Source organism: Trichophyton rubrum, assembly GCF_000151425.1.
Source record: "Trichophyton rubrum CBS 118892 genomic scaffold supercont2.1, whole genome shotgun sequence".
Classification (NCBI taxonomy): domain Eukaryota; kingdom Fungi; phylum Ascomycota; class Eurotiomycetes; order Onygenales; family Arthrodermataceae; genus Trichophyton; species Trichophyton rubrum.
This window is the reverse complement of record NW_003456428.1, coordinates 1,655,465-1,671,736: the sequence shown is the minus strand read 5'-3', so window position 1 is coordinate 1,671,736 and position 16,272 is coordinate 1,655,465. Positions and strand designations below refer to the sequence as shown.

The following is a 16,272-nucleotide window of genomic DNA, read 5'->3' as shown; positions in this document are numbered from 1 at the left end:
TATCACACTCCCAAGAACGATGCCCAAGTCCAAATGACGGTGTGCACAAACAGATCGACTTTCCTGGCCTTCCGGTAGCTGCCCGCTACGCTGTTTGGAGTTATATAAGGAGTACTTCTCCTGTAGCACCGCCCATATTATGTTGATAAGCCTGCTGTTGGTTCTGACTCACTATGTACTGGCTCTCTGGTGCGGTCGCAACCATATCACCACCATGAACGCCACCACCACCTAGGTTCATAGCTGCCATTTGGTCAGCTACTTGGTCGTTACCGATCCCAGCAAAGTAAATGTCAGCAGCATTCACAGCAGCGCTTATATCTGGCTTCTGGGCCATGCCGGGGTTTGGTGAGATAGATTGAGCATTTGCATCAGGTTCCTGACTGGGAGATAGGAGGGTAGATAGAGGTATATGGAATGGAGTATCGTGAGAGTCTTGATAAGTGGGTTGTTGGAGCGCAGGGCTTGGAGCGAGCCGTTTCGGTCTGGCTAGCCGGAAGACTTGTTGGACGGGCTTAAGATAGACGGTAGCAAGGGTTCCTACATTTAGGCACAGTTCTTCGAGCGTCCTCGGGTCCAGTTTTTCCCTGTCGGCTGTAATAGGAGGTTTCTCACCCATGACGATTTTCCTAGCTGTTTCCGGGTCTGTAGATAGTAGTCGCCAGTACATAAAGCCTCTATCTCGAAGGTCGGGATCGTCTGTCTCCTCTGTGCACCATTTGAGGACTTGAGGAACCAATTCTTGACCCTTTGTGGGACGCTGGATAAATAGTTTGACTGTGGCTGTGAGAAGAGCTAGTTGTACTTCCACCGACTCGTCATGGAAAGTAGCCAGGTAATCCTGTAGGAAAGCGTCCGAGTTGTCAATTCTGTCTGCGTACTGGCCAATGATCCATATCACGGCAGCCTTGGCCTCAGGTTCATCCAGCTCGTCGATGTTCTGAATAACAGTGGTAATGATTGATTCATACTGGTTTGGGTATTTGCGGAAGATGTTGCGGATCACAACCGTGGCTTCCTGCACGATATAGGGAATTTTAGCATTGACAAGCTCGAGCAAAGTCTCGATACACTGTCGTGATGCGGATTCTATCTTGATTGCTAGCTTTCCAATTGCGCGTACAGCCTTTCGTACGAAGTGAACATCGATTTCTGTGGCGTATCTATAGCTTTGTTAGAGGAGGTGACGGATTGATATGACTATAGAGGTCAAACTCACTCTCGAAGTTCAGTCAGGACCACTGATATGTTATCCTTAGATGCCAGCATAAAGATCAACTCTAGCTTGGTCACCTTAACATAAATGGGGTCATTATATTTGCAAAAGAACACTCTGATGTCATTCCGCAGCACCTCCGGTCGCCTTTGTAATATCAAAATTGCATTTCGTAGCGCCAGGTATTGGACTTCGGGCCCCTTTGACAGTAATGTGACGAGAGGCGGTGAGAGCTTTCGGGAAAGTGATGTGACCTGTTTTTCGTCTGCAATGTAGTTCATAAAATATAATATGACCCGGATGCACGTCAAGACGACGGAGGAGTTAGAATGGGAGAGACGTGGGGCCACTCGTTCAGCCAGAAGGAGCGCTTCGGAGGATTCTCGGGGGACGTAAGACATCAATGCTTCGAGTATGTATGTTTGACACCATCTATGAAATTGTTAGCTTACGTCAAGTAGAGCAATATATGTATGTATAGTGAACATACTCGGAGCAATCCGGCAGAATGGAAATAATCTTGGAGGCATTGGTATAGTCAATGGTCAAAGTGATAGATTCACTACGCTCCCAGACGTCTACCAAAGCAGCCAAAGCACTTGACACAACCGTTGGGTTCTCATCCTGAAGCATATTATTCAATCGCTCAATCAGGTCGGACGACTCAACCAGCCTTCTGTCGTGGTCGTATAGCTTGGCGACTGCAAAAGCAGCTGTTTTGCGCACATAGGGATCTGCATCGGACATTAAGTGTTTCAATGGTTGGACTGTTGCTTCGACAAAATCTCTCACATGGATGTATGATATCGTGCGTAGGGCCAGTGCTCGAATTAAAGGGTTACCATCATTCATATCCTATACAACTTGTCAGCCATGATGCAATATATATATATATATTTCAGGTGTTTATAGGCCATGAACAGATAACATACTGCGAGAAGCAATGGCAACGCCTTCAACGCGACCTCTGGCTTTGTCCGGGAATAGTTAACGAGGAATAGGAAGCACCTGCTATCTGTTAGCTCAGCCCTCTTCCGTCTATCTGTTTCCTATGGAGCAAACGTACATTTTCTTTATCTCCAAGCTCGGTATCGTCATACAACCGATAACGTCCGGGAAGAGGCCAATCATATCATTATTGCTCATGGTCATATTGGCGACTATCTTCTTCAGCGTAATCTTCTTCGCAGAGTGGTTCTTATCCTTCTTGCCACCGCCCTGCAGCTCCATGCGGAGCTCGCTGACCTTGCCCTGTGCAGTGTTGTTAGTTCTCTGACCAGACGGCCGAACACCCCCATACTGTAGGGTCATCATATTGCCGGTATTGGAGGCACCGGTGGCGTGTCCATGGGTAGGTAGATGAGGGCGGGTTGGTAATAGTGGTGAGTGGTGCTGGTGTATCAGAGTGGACGCAGGCAGGCCGGAGGACGAGAAGGAGAGGGTATCGACGGGCAGTATATCATGGAGAAGAGACAACGTACTCTTGCGAACAGCTTCGCATCTCCCCCGCTCGAGCTCATCTTCCGTGCGCGCCGAAGACGAGAGCGGCTCGAGATGTCTGGTTGCTACTGGATGGACTGCAAGCGGATGGTCACATGTAGGGTAGGCCCCTGGCGAGCCAAGTTGCCGTTCAGCGAGTCGGAATCCCGGGCGGGCGGTCTTTATTCGTCTGTTGCCTCTGTCCTTGTGCCGACGATGCTCAGGAGATGCGTGCCGGGTGGAAGAGCTGCGGAAGTTGAGGGATGTAAGGACGAGCTTCAAGGGGAGCCGTCGGGGGTGGTGCTGGGACTTTGTTTTGTTAACTTAGCTAAGTAGTAAAGTTGGATGTTTTTGGTCTGCAGGTACTTTTTTGGTTACTAACAAGCCACGATGCGGCCAAAGTAACTACATCCCTAGTTGACGAGCGGTGGACCAGCCAGACCCAGCTGAAATCGGCCTTGAAGAGACGCCAGATGTCCTGTTGATCGCCAGGCAGCCCGTCAGCCTGTGTCAGGAGCCGAGATGAGACGTGAGACGCGAGATTTTGCCGCCCAGAAGCTGCAGGTTGGCCGTCTGTACAGCCAACTGTGCCAACGACAGCAGACATCACTTTATCACTTTTGTGCCAGGAAGCTGCTGCATACCTCTGCCTCTGCTCTTATTAAATATCTCCATATCTATAATTGAACCTTATTATGCTAATCATGTTCCACTTGGCTATATAGAATATTCGAAACGCAGTGTAGTTATTGGGAGTCCGTTCAACCGACCAGGCACCCGGAGACTGCCCTATTATTCCGAACCATTCGTTCGCTTTACGGAGTACAAGGAGCTTTGAATGGAGACACTAGTTACGGGTCAATCCCTCACCTTTATGAGCTGTTACCGGACTCTCCTTGTTGATATCCCTTGGTGGGTTGCTGCACTAAAGACGACGATACCTTTATTCAAGCAGCGAGTTTACACGGATGGAAAGCAGGGTGTTGGGGTATCCTTAATTATTCAAAACCAGCCCCCATGGAGGCTCTCTGATCTTTACGGGTAGCCGTTTCATACGTCACACCGATCGTCGTCTCCTTCTTCATTCCGTCTATCCCTTCCGAACTATAGCCATCCTGTCTGTGACCTTCTTCCATAAGATAGACCTCGCCATGATTCGGGATACTATTCCTTGAGCCACAGCTTCGATCTAGAAGTTTTGAATCATCACTTCTTTCGAGCTGCTTGCTATGAACATAGCTAGCCTGATGGCTGTCACTGATATTCGACCTCTTGTTCGATTAATTTCTTTGCCCCTATTCGTGGACATGATCGGCCTCAATGTGGGTATCGAAGTCGCGATGATGACAAGATACGCTTCGAGGGTCCACCACGTAGCAAGATGGGCCATGGCATAAGTGATGTCCGCTTTTGCTGTGATCGCTTGCAGTTGAATGGTTTTAGTAATTGATGCAATCATTGCACTTTTAGTTCGATTTATTGCCAAGTTAGTGTCATCAACATAACTAAGTGATACCTGTTATAGGAAGGCGTACTGGCGCTTACATGATTCCGAGACCCATCAGTAATGAAAGTGATACCTTCTTTATCTCCATATTTAAATTCCACAACAGGCTGGCTGGAAATACCGCGAGGACCAGGTCAACCGCAGAACATACACCTCCAATTCAACGTCAGCATTTTTTATTTGACACATGATAAGAAACTATGAGGGGAAGGCTTACTGCCCTGGAAAAAGCCCACGTATTGCTGCACAGTTGGTGCCCAGCAGTGGCCTGGGACGCTTGAATCCCAAAACTTATTTATTGGGCGACACTGGACAAAGCTGATTATCACTGTCCCAACATCGACCACAAATTGAACCCATATTAAGGTCCAGAGCATTCGACTTCGCCATTTTATGGGGGGGGAGAATGCCCAACAACAAGGATGCATAGAGGATGCGGCTTACTCCAGGCGACATGATAGAGAAAAGCTCGCAGAGGTATACCTATTTCACGGTATACTTAATTTGCTCCTTCGAGAGCTCTGCTATATGGGTTCCCAGTCCCCAGTGAGTGGAAATTGTTAGAAACGTGGAATTTCCTATTCCAAGGGCCTTTTATTCGGTAATCAGTCAGTTTTTACTACCATTTCGAGTCTTCAAAAGGATTCCGGTCACACTCACAAGTGCGACCAAAATGAGTCCATCTTCAACAGTATATTTCCCGACGATTCTCCACCGGATATATAATCTGGTGCCAACGATACAGATAGCGACAGCAGCAAGAAACCAGGCGAAGACCAGCACGGTTGTCCCTAGGTACTCGGGGCCAGACATGAGCATCTTGAAAGCTTCTTAGATTCAAACAAGTCGAAGAAAGAGAAGCAGGGGAGGTGGTGTCTATATGAAACATTCAACAGCGTAGCCCATAAATCAGCCATGGGGAAACTGGAATATCTATGAATAGTCAGAAGAATCAACAGCTCGGGGTCATTGTGACACTGGTTTCCTTTTCTTCTAGCCTCCATTGCTCTATAACTGTGAGTAGCGGCTTGACAGTAAGCTGATTGTTTATGACGATCATTTTGGGGGCAAATAATGGTTAGCTTGGGCAATGGTTATGGCAAACCTATACGGGATAAAGCAATAGTTTGATTGCAAATGCTTGCGTCCTCAGCATCAGACCCCCCAGAAATTGGCCAAAGTCTACCGGCCTAGGTGTAGGTTATGGGTCCTTCATAAGCACCAGCTTATGGTTCGTTATAGCGCAAGGAGGAGTTAAATGACGGACAAAGGATCTTTTGCATCACCTTGAGACAGTTACTAGCCAGATAACTGCATATACGATATCTTGAAGGAGAAAAAGAAGCGGTCTATTTCTTCCCGCTTACTTTTTGTTCAGTTCCGGCATACTAAGAAAGACTCCGAGCGTATCTAGCGCCCCTTAACCGCTTCGTATCCCCCTGTGGCTTGAAAACCGAGAAATATACGACGGCATTTCCCACCCCAGATGCCCTGGTATGCACACGGATCAACCCTGCTACTTCTTCACACTATTTGGACTTCAATTCAGTGGCTTGTGTCGTATCCAGGGTGCCGTTCTATCTTTAACTATACTCCATAAGGAGTACTCGGTATCAGAATTTCTCATAGGCTGGTCAGCTTGACAAGACCAGGAATGGCCTAAGCCCTCTCTTGGACAGCTGTCCAAGATACGGAGGAACTAGTTATCTCGTTGGCGCCCTAGATGGAGAATTCAAGCGGGAGGTTCCATAGATGATCTAGAAACCCGGCACTCACTGATCATCAATTGATCACGCCGTCAGCTATTAAGCAGCATCAAAGTGACCCCAGAACGGACCCCTGGCTATATCACTATTGAGTACTCATTGCTAGTTGGAAATTTTGGTTATATCTTGGAAAGAATGTCCACTCGCCGGTGCACTGTCATGAACGTGATGAAGTGGTTATATTGTTATTATTGGAACGAAAAAGGGTATACATACCCAACATCACCGCATGTTGAACAAGGCACCCAGCTCATTCTTATATCCATTGTTATCTTCATATAGCGTACCGAGACATATCTTCCTGCTATCGTGGCTTCAACAAGTATGACTGTCAATGGAGAGTCTGCCTCGCTCATCGCACGTTTGCAGCATCTTGCTTCAAGGCTCAGTAACGAGACAGATAGGAAGGCAAAAATAGAGTGTTTACAGCTCAGTAAAGCTCTCACTGCCCAGCTAGAGCAGCCGGAGAACGTAGCAGTCAACATGATCTTCTCGGTGCTATTCCCTTATTCACCTTGTCCTCTCTGTCTCCCCCATCGCCTTACATGTATAGTCCCTGCTGACTTATTCTGTAGGCTATGATTGCTGCTACCGTCAGAATTGCCGTAGACTTAAAATCTATTCTCACACATAATTAAGCATGAGCCCATTACCTCCACCAAGCTGGCTGATTTGTCCGGTGCTGAGGAAATAGGTACGGTGTTTCTTTCACCTAATTAATTAGATACCTATACTAATGTTCGAAATTTTTAGTCCGTATCTTACTACTATCCTTGACAGCACAGCACCTTGTTGAAGGGTAGCTCTAAAGACATGGAAAGCAACACGCATTACCCGTGATATGACATTGAGAGAATTGCAGCTGGTCATCGAATGCTGTATGTTGAATACTGCACGTATAGTAAGACCTTGCATTCCCGCTCCTTAGCTAACTGCGCTTTACATAGCTCCCAGTTAGTTGTTTGTGCAGTTCAAAGTGTTCCCGCTTATCTAGTTAACCACAGAAAAGAGGCTATTCCTGCCCATCTGATCCAAAGGACGGATTTATTCAATATGCATTCAACACAGAGAAATCTTCCTTTAAACGTTGTGCCATATCATCCCTAATTAAGGACTTCAACTCCTTTGTGGGCAATACAATGGGTGCTCGCACATACTGGATTGATTGGTATCCAATACAGAGTCGACTTTTAGAAAAGGGTCTCTGTAAAAGCAATTCTTAGTCATCATGTTATCATCTGCAGTTTAAGTTTAGTCTTGTTTCTGTTTTTTCTCAAAATATAAACCAATCGGGAGCTTTCAAAACTAATCGTAAATCCATCTTCAAATTATATCCGTTTAAGTTCAAGTTGTGACATAATCATTGCAGCTTAGTCACAAAGCGTAATCCTTGAGCTTAGTCATCCTTTACCCTCAACATCTTGAAGGAAGCTCGAAGACAAGATAAACAACTATTTAACACTATTTATATACCACACTATATAGACGCATACACTCACTATGGCGGAACAGATGAAAATGTTTCCTCCACCTCCTCCGCCCCATTGGGCTGTTGATATGAACTCTCCCGCGCCCAGCAGAGCATCAAAGTCCGCCTCCTTCCCCGACCCTCCAGGCTACTCTGCCCCCAAGTCATTGTCGAAGGTACATTGGACAATCCACTATGCATACAATAACATATTTCTACTTTCATGCGGAGTACTAACATTTATCCTTCAGCAACGAGCACAGCCGTCCACTAGCCCATCCTCAACCCCCCGCAAGACCGAGACCGATGCCCTTAAATTGAAAAAAGCATGGGAACTAGCGCTTGCTCCTGCCAAACAGCTGCCCATGAATGCTATAATGATGTACATGTCCGGCAATAGCTTGCAAATATTCAGTATCATGATGGTTTTTATGCTTTTCAAGGGACCTATTACCGGCATCATAGGCACAAACGCTGCCTTCGCCAAGTTGGAGTCAGAGAGTATTCGGGGTCAGATGGTGGCTGTCAAGGTAGTTTACGTGGCCATGCAGTGTGTGTTGCTGGCGCTGGGTATATGGAAGGTTAATGGGATGGGATTACTACCGTAAGTTATCCATCGATGGGGTATTGGGCTTGTTGAGTGCTAACAATGGTTCCTTAGGACGACGAGATCAGACTGGCTGGCATGGGAAATGGAGCGAAGTCCGCTGGAACGGGCATATTTCGCTTTAAAATGATTACTAGAACGTTAAACTAACCTTGAAGAAAGAAGAAAAAAGCTCTTGCGATTCTTTCTATGCGAAATAATACGATTTTTTACCCAAATACTGTTTCTGATCTAATATTCTAACACTCAGTCGCTTCATCACATGCCACCGTAAGCTCACGAACAAATAGCCAAACATCTTCAAACGAGTTATATAGTGGTGCGGGAGCTACGCGAATGACATCCGGCCTTCTTTCATCGAGCACAACACCGTTCCTCAGCAGACAGGAGAAGACGGGGTCCAACAAGCCTGCTCTTAGTCGCAGACTGAGCTGTGCCCCTCTCATATCCGGATCAGACGGCGTGATGATGGTAAACGGTCTCTCGGATTTGGAAGGGAATTCGCTGTCAATGAGATATTCTAGGTAGGCTGTCAATTTAACTGACTTGCGCCTAAGAGCTTGCATTGTGGCTCTGTTGAACACCTTCAGAGATGCCGTCACAGCCGCTAGGTCGAGAGCAGAAGGGTTGGAAACCTGATAACCCGCCGCGCCAGGACGAGGAACAAACTCTACCAATTGTTAGGAAGGCAGGCTAATGATCAACAAACTAGAGACGAAACTCACTATTATCCATTATAAAGCGGGAGCTCTTATCGCTTCCCCACCATCCCGATAGCCGTGGTCTAAAACTATCCTCCGTGACCAATCCATGTTTCTCGTGCACGAAAAGTCCTGCCATAGCTCCAGCTCCCGAATTCAAATATTTGTACGAACACCAGGCCGCAAAGTCAACGTCCCAGTCATGAAATTGAAGTTCAACATTTCCTACAGCGTGGGCACAGTCCCATCCTACCATTAACCCCTTGGAATGGGCATGGGCCGTGATGGTCTTCATATCAAAGAATTGGCCGGTGTAATACTGGATACCGGGAAGGAGGATAAGGGCCGCAGAGTCTGCGTGCGCATCAATAACGGATAGAATTTGGGAGGTCTCGAGGACAGGATAGTCTTCCGAGACAGGCTCGATGAGAACCATGGCGTCTTCTGGGTCAAGGCCATGGTGGAGTGCCTGCGACTCAATTGCAAACTGTTTCAACGTCAGCAATGCAACAGAAACAAAGGGGTAAAGAGCAGCTTGTTCCTACATGATCACTGGGAAATGCCTTTCCCTCGAAGATGATCTTGTACCTCTCCTTGGTAGGCTTGTAGAAACTAGCCATCAGGAGATGCAAGTTGCCCGTCAAGGTCCCCATCAGAGCCACCTCACTCTCCTTAGCACCCACGAGCGGTGCCATAAGCTCAGGTGCTCTATCATCAATGTTCAACCATTCTGCCGTTAGCTGGTCTGTGTGGGGCTCGGTATGACCCAGCACCCCTTTGAGAGCCCATGACCGCAAGTAGGAATTGACGTGTTCACTTGTAGAAACAGGTTGGAGACCCAGAGAATTTCCACAGAGATAAACACAGCTTTCTTCTGGTTTTCTCGCTTCCTCTCCTGTAGAGGGAGCTAGGGTTGTGCGTGTCAGATCGGCCTTGGAGGGGATGATGAACTCCTTTCGAAAGTCATGGAGGGGATCCTGTTCATCGAGGTTGCGGGCGTACTCCCTGGTGAGGGAGCTGGGATCCTTGCTAAAATCCATTCGATCCACCTAGGCTATGGATGCCAGTGAATAGTTAGAGGAGTAGGACATGCAGTACCCTGTCTTGATAAATACTTTGAATATACTATCTTTTACCGCCATCTGTTTGTAAACATCCGTAGAGCCATGGGCACTTTTTTTGTCTTTATCCTTCAGGTTCCCCCCGCTTACTAACCGTTCTGAGCCGTTTAGTTAAATCTCCGGAAAGTAGCCGATGATCAGGATTTTGTCGAGCTGCTGCAAGGTACAGAGGGATCACCAACAGACAGAGCCTGGTCAGCGAAGGTGAGCTTCGCACCCACAGAACAAGGAAGCAGGCGGCCAGGCATTGCGTTCTCGATGGCCATCTTGACTCGCCAGCCCGAACAATGGCCAGGTACAAGAAAGTGCGGGTTTAGCGCCTTTAGATCGTGAACCGTTGCATGCACCGCCGCCTCGTCGCTCGTTGCCAAGTGGTAGCCCCCGATTATCGCGAATATATCTTCCTCCTGGTCTTCCTTTGCTCCATCCTCTTTGCCCTCTTGCTGCTGGCTTCTTTTGGCGTGTCTGGCTGTGTTTACAACGCCAGCATGGCTGCATCCCGTGACCGCGATAAGTCCCAAGCCTTTTTCTTTGTCAGCGCGGGGTAGAGTTTGGATTTTGATTATATAATCAAGTTGTTGCACTCACCCCGCACACAGCACGTGACCGCGCGCTCGTCCGCGATTTCTTCGTCTTTTTCCCATTTTCCGTCATTATCAAGTCTCATTGCTCCCTTGAGGCCGGTCTCATACTCTGTCTCCCGCGGGATCATGCCAGAGACATGAAACATACCGCCTGCCAAAGTGTGTGGCTGTGAATTCTTACTTACCACAGCACCAGCAGCAGTCATTTCGTCGAACTCTGGATCTGCCTGAAGAGATATGAGTTCTTCGCCTAGCTGGAAACCGCGATACTTGGGCCGTGATGGGTGGACATCTACCACTAATCTTGCATTGCTGGAGCCTTGTGCTTCTTGGGCCTCCTTGATCATCCGGATAGCGCGTAGCATGCCACCTATAAAATTAGTCATAGTCATATATCGATTGATAGTTTAGAGGTAGTAGATGAAAGGGTCACCTGAATGATCTCGATGCCAGTGAGAAAGGACTATGGTTTCAACAGTCGAGAGATCTACACCGAGTCTCTTCGCGTTTCGTTCCCATGTGTCTTCCTCTGGCCCAGTATCAAACAGTATGCTTCTCTTTTCATTTCCAATAGTACCTGTCTGTCCACTGTCAGTCTTAACGTCTTATATGGGGTGTACAGCACGAGTACCAGTAAGATAGATAGTCCATGGGCTGCGCAGCAGATGCTCTCCATCTTCAGCTCACGGACTTCTTCGTTGCCCCGACAGACGTGGGCGGACTCCCGAGAGATATTGCCCAGTGAACCGTGGGAGATGATTGAACCCACAGCGGTGGGAGGTGGAGGAGACATGACATCCAGCTCATTGTCGATGATCACCGTCATCTCAAGGCTGTCAAGTAATAGAGGCATCTTGTTGGTCAGATAGTGCTTGATTATATGCTGGTTAGGTTTGGTCGTCTTGTTTGTAGTTGGAACGGTGAACCTTCCGCAGGCAGTACAACCACTCATAAGCTGACATGACGTCAAGCTAAAGCTTCTCGTCATCGCCTCTTATATAGATCAAGAAGTCCAACTATCAACACTTTATAATCAATCAACCAAACAACCTATATCTACAGCATAGTCAAACACAACCAAAGGAAATCAGTCTATACTCCAGCCAAGCACAATATGGCGTCCATCACAGACGTTATGAAAGCGGACCACCAGGAGCTGCGAGACGACTACGCCAAAACCATCAATGCCGCTGACGAGGACAGTATGACCCGTCACGGTAATAAGTTCACTTGGGACCTCGCGCGTTACACCGTTGCAGAAGAGCTTGTCATCTACCCAGCCATCGAATCCCACATGGACCACGGCAGCGTCATTATCAACCGTGACCGCGCCGAGAGCCAGAAACTTAAGGAGCTTCTCGCTAATTTCCAACCCCTTTCTGCTTCGGACGCCGAGTATAGACCTACCTTGGATGATCTTATGAGTAAGATCGACACCCACATCAACGAAGAAGAAGACGAATATCTTCCGTCGCTGGAGGCGGTGCTGGATCCAGGGGAATCGCAAGACCTGGCACGGACATTTGAACGGACAAAGGTCTTAATGCCGACAAGAAGTCATCCCGATGCTGCAGTCGAGCAGCCTGCGTTTGAGACTGCCGTGGCCCTGGTTCAGGCGCCTCTCGACAAAGTCGCAGATCTCATGAGGTTTCCGGAAGAGTAGTCTCTGGGTGTTCATGCTTAAGATCATGTCCTGAATGCAAGCCATTATAATGTCAAAGTAACTTTTTAGGCCAGTCTATATCTTTGAGCACAAAAATGAATCGTCCTTTCGCTCTTTCGCATATGGTCCGCCATTTTATTCTGTCCAGGGGAGTATTTCTAGTGAGGATGTAGAGCAGAATAGTAGTCTGCCAAGAGACCTTTTCCACAGGTATTAAGCTTCAGTATAGCCTTGCCATCTCTCCTGTCTTGTTGAGGGTATCCAGTCTTCAAATTGTCCATACTCTCTCTGTCTTCAAATAACGATGAAGTCAACCATTTTTCGATGTTTTCTTCCCTTCTCCCTCACTGACTGAGATATCTTCACGTGATTGTAATTTGTAATCATGTATCCACCCAAGGTACGAGTCGAAGCTTTTGATCTTATCGATTCTGTGTCTTGCGGATCTTTCTGCGGCCGAATATAAAAAATGTCGACAAGCCGATTCCTCTTCCTTTTCACATAATAAACCACTTTTCGGCAGCTGTTCCTATATATCAGCATGTCGAAGCACAGCCTATTCCTCTTGTGCCGGTCACGGACGGTCGCCATACCACCTCAAACCATCATAATCAACCTACACAACCGATACATCACAACAACCACCACGTTTTCGCAGACTCCTTATACGCCTACCCGAGCCATCCCAACCTACCTCCTCCCGTCACAGAACCAATGGCGACCGCAAAGAGCGTTAACACCTTACCTCCGGCATCCCCGTACCGCCCTAGCCGCTTTCAACACCTCTGCCATGGTTAATGCGACAGTCGCAACGCTGAATCCACAAGTCGACGAGGACGGACAACCTCTGCTTGTTTCAATATCACCCCGAGCAGCAAAGGTACGTTGAACGGATATTCCCTGCGGGTGTTACACCTTACTAGCCCGCTATATAAACCTGTCGCGATAGAACACAAGTACATACGACCATAGGAAGTGGAAAACAGAGCTTCCCGTCCGCTCAGCTGTACTTAAGCCACTTGCCGGTCGGTTAGTAGTTGGGTGGGTGACCACCAGCGAATCCCGACTGTCGTATGTTTTGGATATTTTTTTGATATATATATATATATATTTCGTCTGGTTCATTGGAGATTGATGGCTAACAAATATACAGCGTCTACGAGAAATAACGAATCCCGCTGCTTCTCCGTCCGCTACACAAAAGGAAAACCCATACCATCACCTACGCATCACAGTGACTAGCGGAGGATGCCACGGTTTCCAATACCTGATGAGTCTAGAGCCTAGCTCAAAGATAAGTGAAGAGGAAGACACCGTCTTCGAAGTTGAAGAAGATACCCCAGACGCTGTACCGGGTGCGCCAGCTGGTCAAGCAAAGGTCGTCATGGACTCGGCCTCTCTCGAGCTACTATCAGGCAGTACGGTTGACTACACCACTGAACTTATCGGCAGCCAGTTTAAGATCGTGGATAACCCGCGTGCCTCGAGTAATTGTGGGTGTGGAACGAGTTTTGATATCAAAGAATAAATATATAAAGTCGACGCCACGGATGTCTCCTACTTTTGTCCATGTAATATAATTGACTGACGGTGCCGTGTCATGACCTGCGCACAGTTTCTTGATTGTACATATTTAGCACCTAATGGCGTACTATGATCTCTTCTCAGTATGATACCAGCTAGAAACAGGACATGGTTTGTTGCAGATGATATTCCTTTTATTTTATTTTTCATTTATTTTATTCTATTTTTTTAATTCCATGCGTACTGAATCCAGCAATTAATGTATCAGTAAAGTAGTAATATTCCAGTATCAAAAAGAAACAGAGAAAAGCGAAACGCCTACAAGACTGGCCGGTCCATTGCGTGTCCAAGGAAACATAGAAAGATATAGTAAACAGGTCACAGCAAAACCTTTCTCTTTTTCTCGTCGTAAAAAAGCCTAAACAGGACGTTGGTCTAAGCTAGACATTAATTTCGTTCCAAGCCAGCCCAACCCCCCAGGCACGGAACACATAAAAGCAGGCGTTAAAGCGTAAATGCATAGATAATGCTCTCGTCTGGTTTTCTTTCCCCGTTCTACCCAGCAACGCAAAGTGAGAAGAAAAAAAGAAATAGGTAGAGGTTCGACTTAATAGGTTCTGGCAAGGTTGCGTAGATACCAGTCAACAAGTCTTCGTCCGGCCTTGACCTCGCTAATGTGAATCAGGTTGCCCTCAATGGCATAGTCAAGATCTCCGGCATTGACAGCTTCTCCTTCCAACAATCCACCATCTACCCATCGGATCTGTCTGCTTCGCTGCTTGTTAATCAATAGCCAGGCACGAAGTTGCTCAGCGTCAACTTCCAGGAAACCAGCGAGCTTCTTCAAGTCCATGGTCGTGTAGAGTTTCAAGTAAGACTTAACGGTAGGGTTGAACAAGGTGTTCTTGACTTCATCCATGAAGATGGCGGTCTGGTGATCGACGGGGTCAACGTTAAGTGATGGGTTGTCGAAGTCTGGAGGAGTAGGGCTGATGAACTTGGGGCAGGCAGAGCGGAACAACTCCTCAAAAATGGGGAGAGCATCGGGACGGCCGCGCTGGAGACGGTTGAATTGGTCTCCGTACTTCTCGCGGATGGCTGAGTGGATGGTGTCGTCGAGACGAGTGGGGTGGAAGGCAACGCAGATGGCAATGAGAGCGTACATCTGGTCGTTCTTCTTGGCGATGGCATCGTAGCCATCACGACCTTTTTGGAAGTTCTTCGTCCGCGAGACGTAGACGAGAATATGGCTGAACATTCGAATGGCGTCCGCATAGCGGCGCATCATCATATAGGAGAAACCGACATAGTAATATGTGGTGAAGTGGGCGGCCATGACACGGGCAAACATGGCCTTCTTGTTCATTTCAATGTCATCCAGTGTCTTAAGGGCGAGACTGAAGTCTCCAAGCAGACAGTGTACTCGGAGGAGACCGATAATGGAGAAGTATCCTAACATCCGGTACAGAGGACGAGATCCATACTCTCCGGCAACGGCCATGGGGTCCTCATTTCGTTTTATAGCTGCAAGCTGCTCGTTGATCTGAGATCGTTGGATGAGAGAGTAGAGCACGTTGAGGACCGAGTAGCAGCCCCATGTGTTTGGGTTCTCGCGCAGTAGCTGTGCTTCCTCTTCGTTTGATCCAGTGCGAGCTACTCGGTTTCGGTATCTGCAGAAGGATTCGAATTGGTAGATGAATTCATCAATGACGTCCCAGGCCCAGAAGTACTATATCATCCATACAATGTCAGACCAAACTGTCAAAAGCTCAAAAGTTCATATCCTAAATAGTCAACCACATACCGATGGAACTTCCAACTCGACAGGGCCATCCGAGTTCAGGATATAATGGAACAAGCTACAGTAGTTATCGTAGCTTGCAAACTTCGTCTCCAGCGTAGCCTGGTATTCCAGTGGGGTGGCAGCAGCAGCTAGCTGGGCCTGCAAGTCTTGTGTTTGTGATGTTGCGCCTAGGGAGGTCGTTCGGTCCAGTTCACTCATGCCATCGTCAAAATGTACCTGCTCCCGGTAGTCATTGACGAGAGCCTCCTCCTCGACATCAGACTCATCCTGGAGATTCGGTGGTAGGCGCCCGCGGTTGTCTTGCGCCATTGTGTGCTCGTTGGTTCCTGTTGTGTGCGTGCGTGTTTTGTGTGCGCTGAGTTTAACCGCAACCCAGGTTTAGCAAGACTGGAAGTGATAGTACTGTATTTATCTGTTGAATAGATGTCTCCCCGCTAATGAGCAAGCTGCATATGAGTCTGCTTTCGGCCCGACGTCGTCGTCTTGTTCAATTTCAGCGTTTTGTTCGACTTTGTTCGGTTTTTTTTCGCTTCTTTTTTATCTTTTTTCTGCTTATCTTAGTGCGGGAGAGTCACGTGATGACATTTACGGCACACTACAAAGTAGATATTAGTGCAAACGGAAGAAGTCAAGGAAGTACGAAACGTCGAGGAGAAAGATAAGGTGAGCCTTGGGAGAAGTATGCAGATATGCCTAATCCGTACATTGTGCAATTTGTTCTGAGGCAGACAGCCGAGATAGCATATTAAAAAAAAAAAAAAAAGAAAAGAAAAGAAAGAAAGAAGAAATTTGATGGAGCAGATGCCAGACATGATATCACAGCAGAGATGCT

At 47.5% G+C, this 16,272-nt stretch overlaps 11 protein-coding genes and 1 non-coding gene across 12 annotated transcripts; 5 read left to right on the top strand and 7 right to left on the bottom strand.

Annotated features, from left to right (window-relative positions):
• Positions 1 to 100: 100 nt before the first annotated feature.
• TERG_11607 (uncharacterized protein) lies at positions 101 to 1,617 on the bottom strand (the record flags this gene model as incomplete). The annotated part of the gene is made up of 2 exons (XM_047750694.1): positions 101 to 1,163; positions 1,220 to 1,617. 2 exons carry the CDS (start codon positions 1,615 to 1,617, stop codon positions 101 to 103), a joined length of 1,461 nt encoding a protein of 486 aa, XP_047605188.1.
• A 52-nt stretch (positions 1,618 to 1,669) lies between these two features.
• On the bottom strand, positions 1,670 to 2,736 carry TERG_11606 (uncharacterized protein; the record flags this gene model as incomplete). The annotated part of the gene is made up of 4 exons (XM_003238610.2): positions 1,670 to 2,071; positions 2,149 to 2,224; positions 2,283 to 2,467; positions 2,698 to 2,736. The coding sequence occupies 4 exons, from the start codon at positions 2,734 to 2,736 to the stop codon at positions 1,670 to 1,672; spliced, it is 702 nt and encodes a 233-aa protein (XP_003238658.2).
• Positions 2,737 to 3,884: 1,148 nt separating this feature from the next.
• TERG_00646 (uncharacterized protein) lies at positions 3,885 to 4,290 on the bottom strand (the record flags this gene model as incomplete). The annotated part of the gene is made up of 2 exons (XM_047747626.1): positions 3,885 to 4,158; positions 4,241 to 4,290. The coding sequence occupies 2 exons, from the start codon at positions 4,288 to 4,290 to the stop codon at positions 3,885 to 3,887; spliced, it is 324 nt and encodes a 107-aa protein (XP_047603588.1).
• Positions 4,291 to 4,685: 395 nt separating this feature from the next.
• Positions 4,686 to 5,021, bottom strand: TERG_08661 (uncharacterized protein; the record flags this gene model as incomplete). The annotated part of the gene is made up of 2 exons (XM_003238608.1): positions 4,686 to 4,793; positions 4,863 to 5,021. The coding sequence occupies 2 exons, from the start codon at positions 5,019 to 5,021 to the stop codon at positions 4,686 to 4,688; spliced, it is 267 nt and encodes an 88-aa protein (XP_003238656.1).
• A 1,271-nt stretch (positions 5,022 to 6,292) lies between these two features.
• Positions 6,293 to 6,606, top strand: TERG_00645 (uncharacterized protein; the record flags this gene model as incomplete). Its single annotated transcript, XM_003238607.1, has 2 exons — positions 6,293 to 6,463; positions 6,544 to 6,606. The coding sequence occupies 2 exons, from the start codon at positions 6,293 to 6,295 to the stop codon at positions 6,604 to 6,606; spliced, it is 234 nt and encodes a 77-aa protein (XP_003238655.1).
• Positions 6,607 to 7,468: 862 nt separating this feature from the next.
• TERG_00644 (chaperone EMC4) lies at positions 7,469 to 8,173 on the top strand (the record flags this gene model as incomplete). The annotated part of the gene is made up of 3 exons (XM_003238606.1): positions 7,469 to 7,612; positions 7,688 to 8,040; positions 8,098 to 8,173. 3 exons carry the CDS (start codon positions 7,469 to 7,471, stop codon positions 8,171 to 8,173), a joined length of 573 nt encoding a protein of 190 aa, XP_003238654.1.
• Positions 8,174 to 8,751: 578 nt separating this feature from the next.
• Positions 8,752 to 9,784, bottom strand: TERG_08660 (kynureninase; the record flags this gene model as incomplete). The annotated part of the gene is made up of 2 exons (XM_003238605.2): positions 8,752 to 9,231; positions 9,290 to 9,784. 2 exons carry the CDS (start codon positions 9,782 to 9,784, stop codon positions 8,752 to 8,754), a joined length of 975 nt encoding a protein of 324 aa, XP_003238653.2.
• A 1,152-nt stretch (positions 9,785 to 10,936) lies between these two features.
• TERG_08659 (uncharacterized protein) lies at positions 10,937 to 11,437 on the bottom strand (the record flags this gene model as incomplete). Its single annotated transcript, XM_047748995.1, has 1 exon — positions 10,937 to 11,437. The coding sequence occupies one exon, from the start codon at positions 11,435 to 11,437 to the stop codon at positions 10,937 to 10,939; it is 501 nt and encodes a 166-aa protein (XP_047603587.1).
• A 126-nt stretch (positions 11,438 to 11,563) lies between these two features.
• Positions 11,564 to 12,112, top strand: TERG_00642 (uncharacterized protein; the record flags this gene model as incomplete). Its single annotated transcript, XM_003238603.1, has 1 exon — positions 11,564 to 12,112. One exon carries the CDS (start codon positions 11,564 to 11,566, stop codon positions 12,110 to 12,112), a length of 549 nt encoding a protein of 182 aa, XP_003238651.1.
• A 541-nt stretch (positions 12,113 to 12,653) lies between these two features.
• Positions 12,654 to 13,640, top strand: TERG_00641 (uncharacterized protein; the record flags this gene model as incomplete). The annotated part of the gene is made up of 2 exons (XM_003238602.1): positions 12,654 to 12,992; positions 13,266 to 13,640. The coding sequence occupies 2 exons, from the start codon at positions 12,654 to 12,656 to the stop codon at positions 13,638 to 13,640; spliced, it is 714 nt and encodes a 237-aa protein (XP_003238650.1).
• TERG_10002 lies at positions 13,075 to 13,190 on the top strand. Its single transcript, XR_007130569.1, has one exon. It is a non-coding gene; the product is annotated as a 5S ribosomal RNA (ribosomal RNA).
• A 231-nt stretch (positions 13,641 to 13,871) lies between the features above and the next one.
• TERG_00640 (eukaryotic translation initiation factor 3 subunit L) lies at positions 13,872 to 16,193 on the bottom strand. The gene is made up of 2 exons (XM_003238601.2): positions 15,441 to 16,193; positions 13,872 to 15,365 (listed from the first exon to the last, which is right to left on the bottom strand). The coding sequence occupies exons 1-2, from the start codon at positions 15,747 to 15,749 to the stop codon at positions 14,244 to 14,246; spliced, it is 1,431 nt and encodes a 476-aa protein (XP_003238649.1). The 5' UTR covers positions 15,750 to 16,193; the 3' UTR covers positions 13,872 to 14,243.
• Between the last annotated feature and the right edge of the window lie 79 nt (positions 16,194 to 16,272).

Excerpts from the sequence above, each read along its gene's own strand:
- TERG_00640 (XM_003238601.2), bottom strand. The coding sequence starts at position 15,749 with ATGGCGCAAGACAACCGCGGGCGCCTACCACCGAATCTCCAGGATGAG. Across the intron at positions 15,366-15,440 it reads TCGAGTTGGAAGTTCCATCG|TACTTCTGGGCCTGGGACGT; the intron begins GTATGTGGTTGA and ends TGGATGATATAG.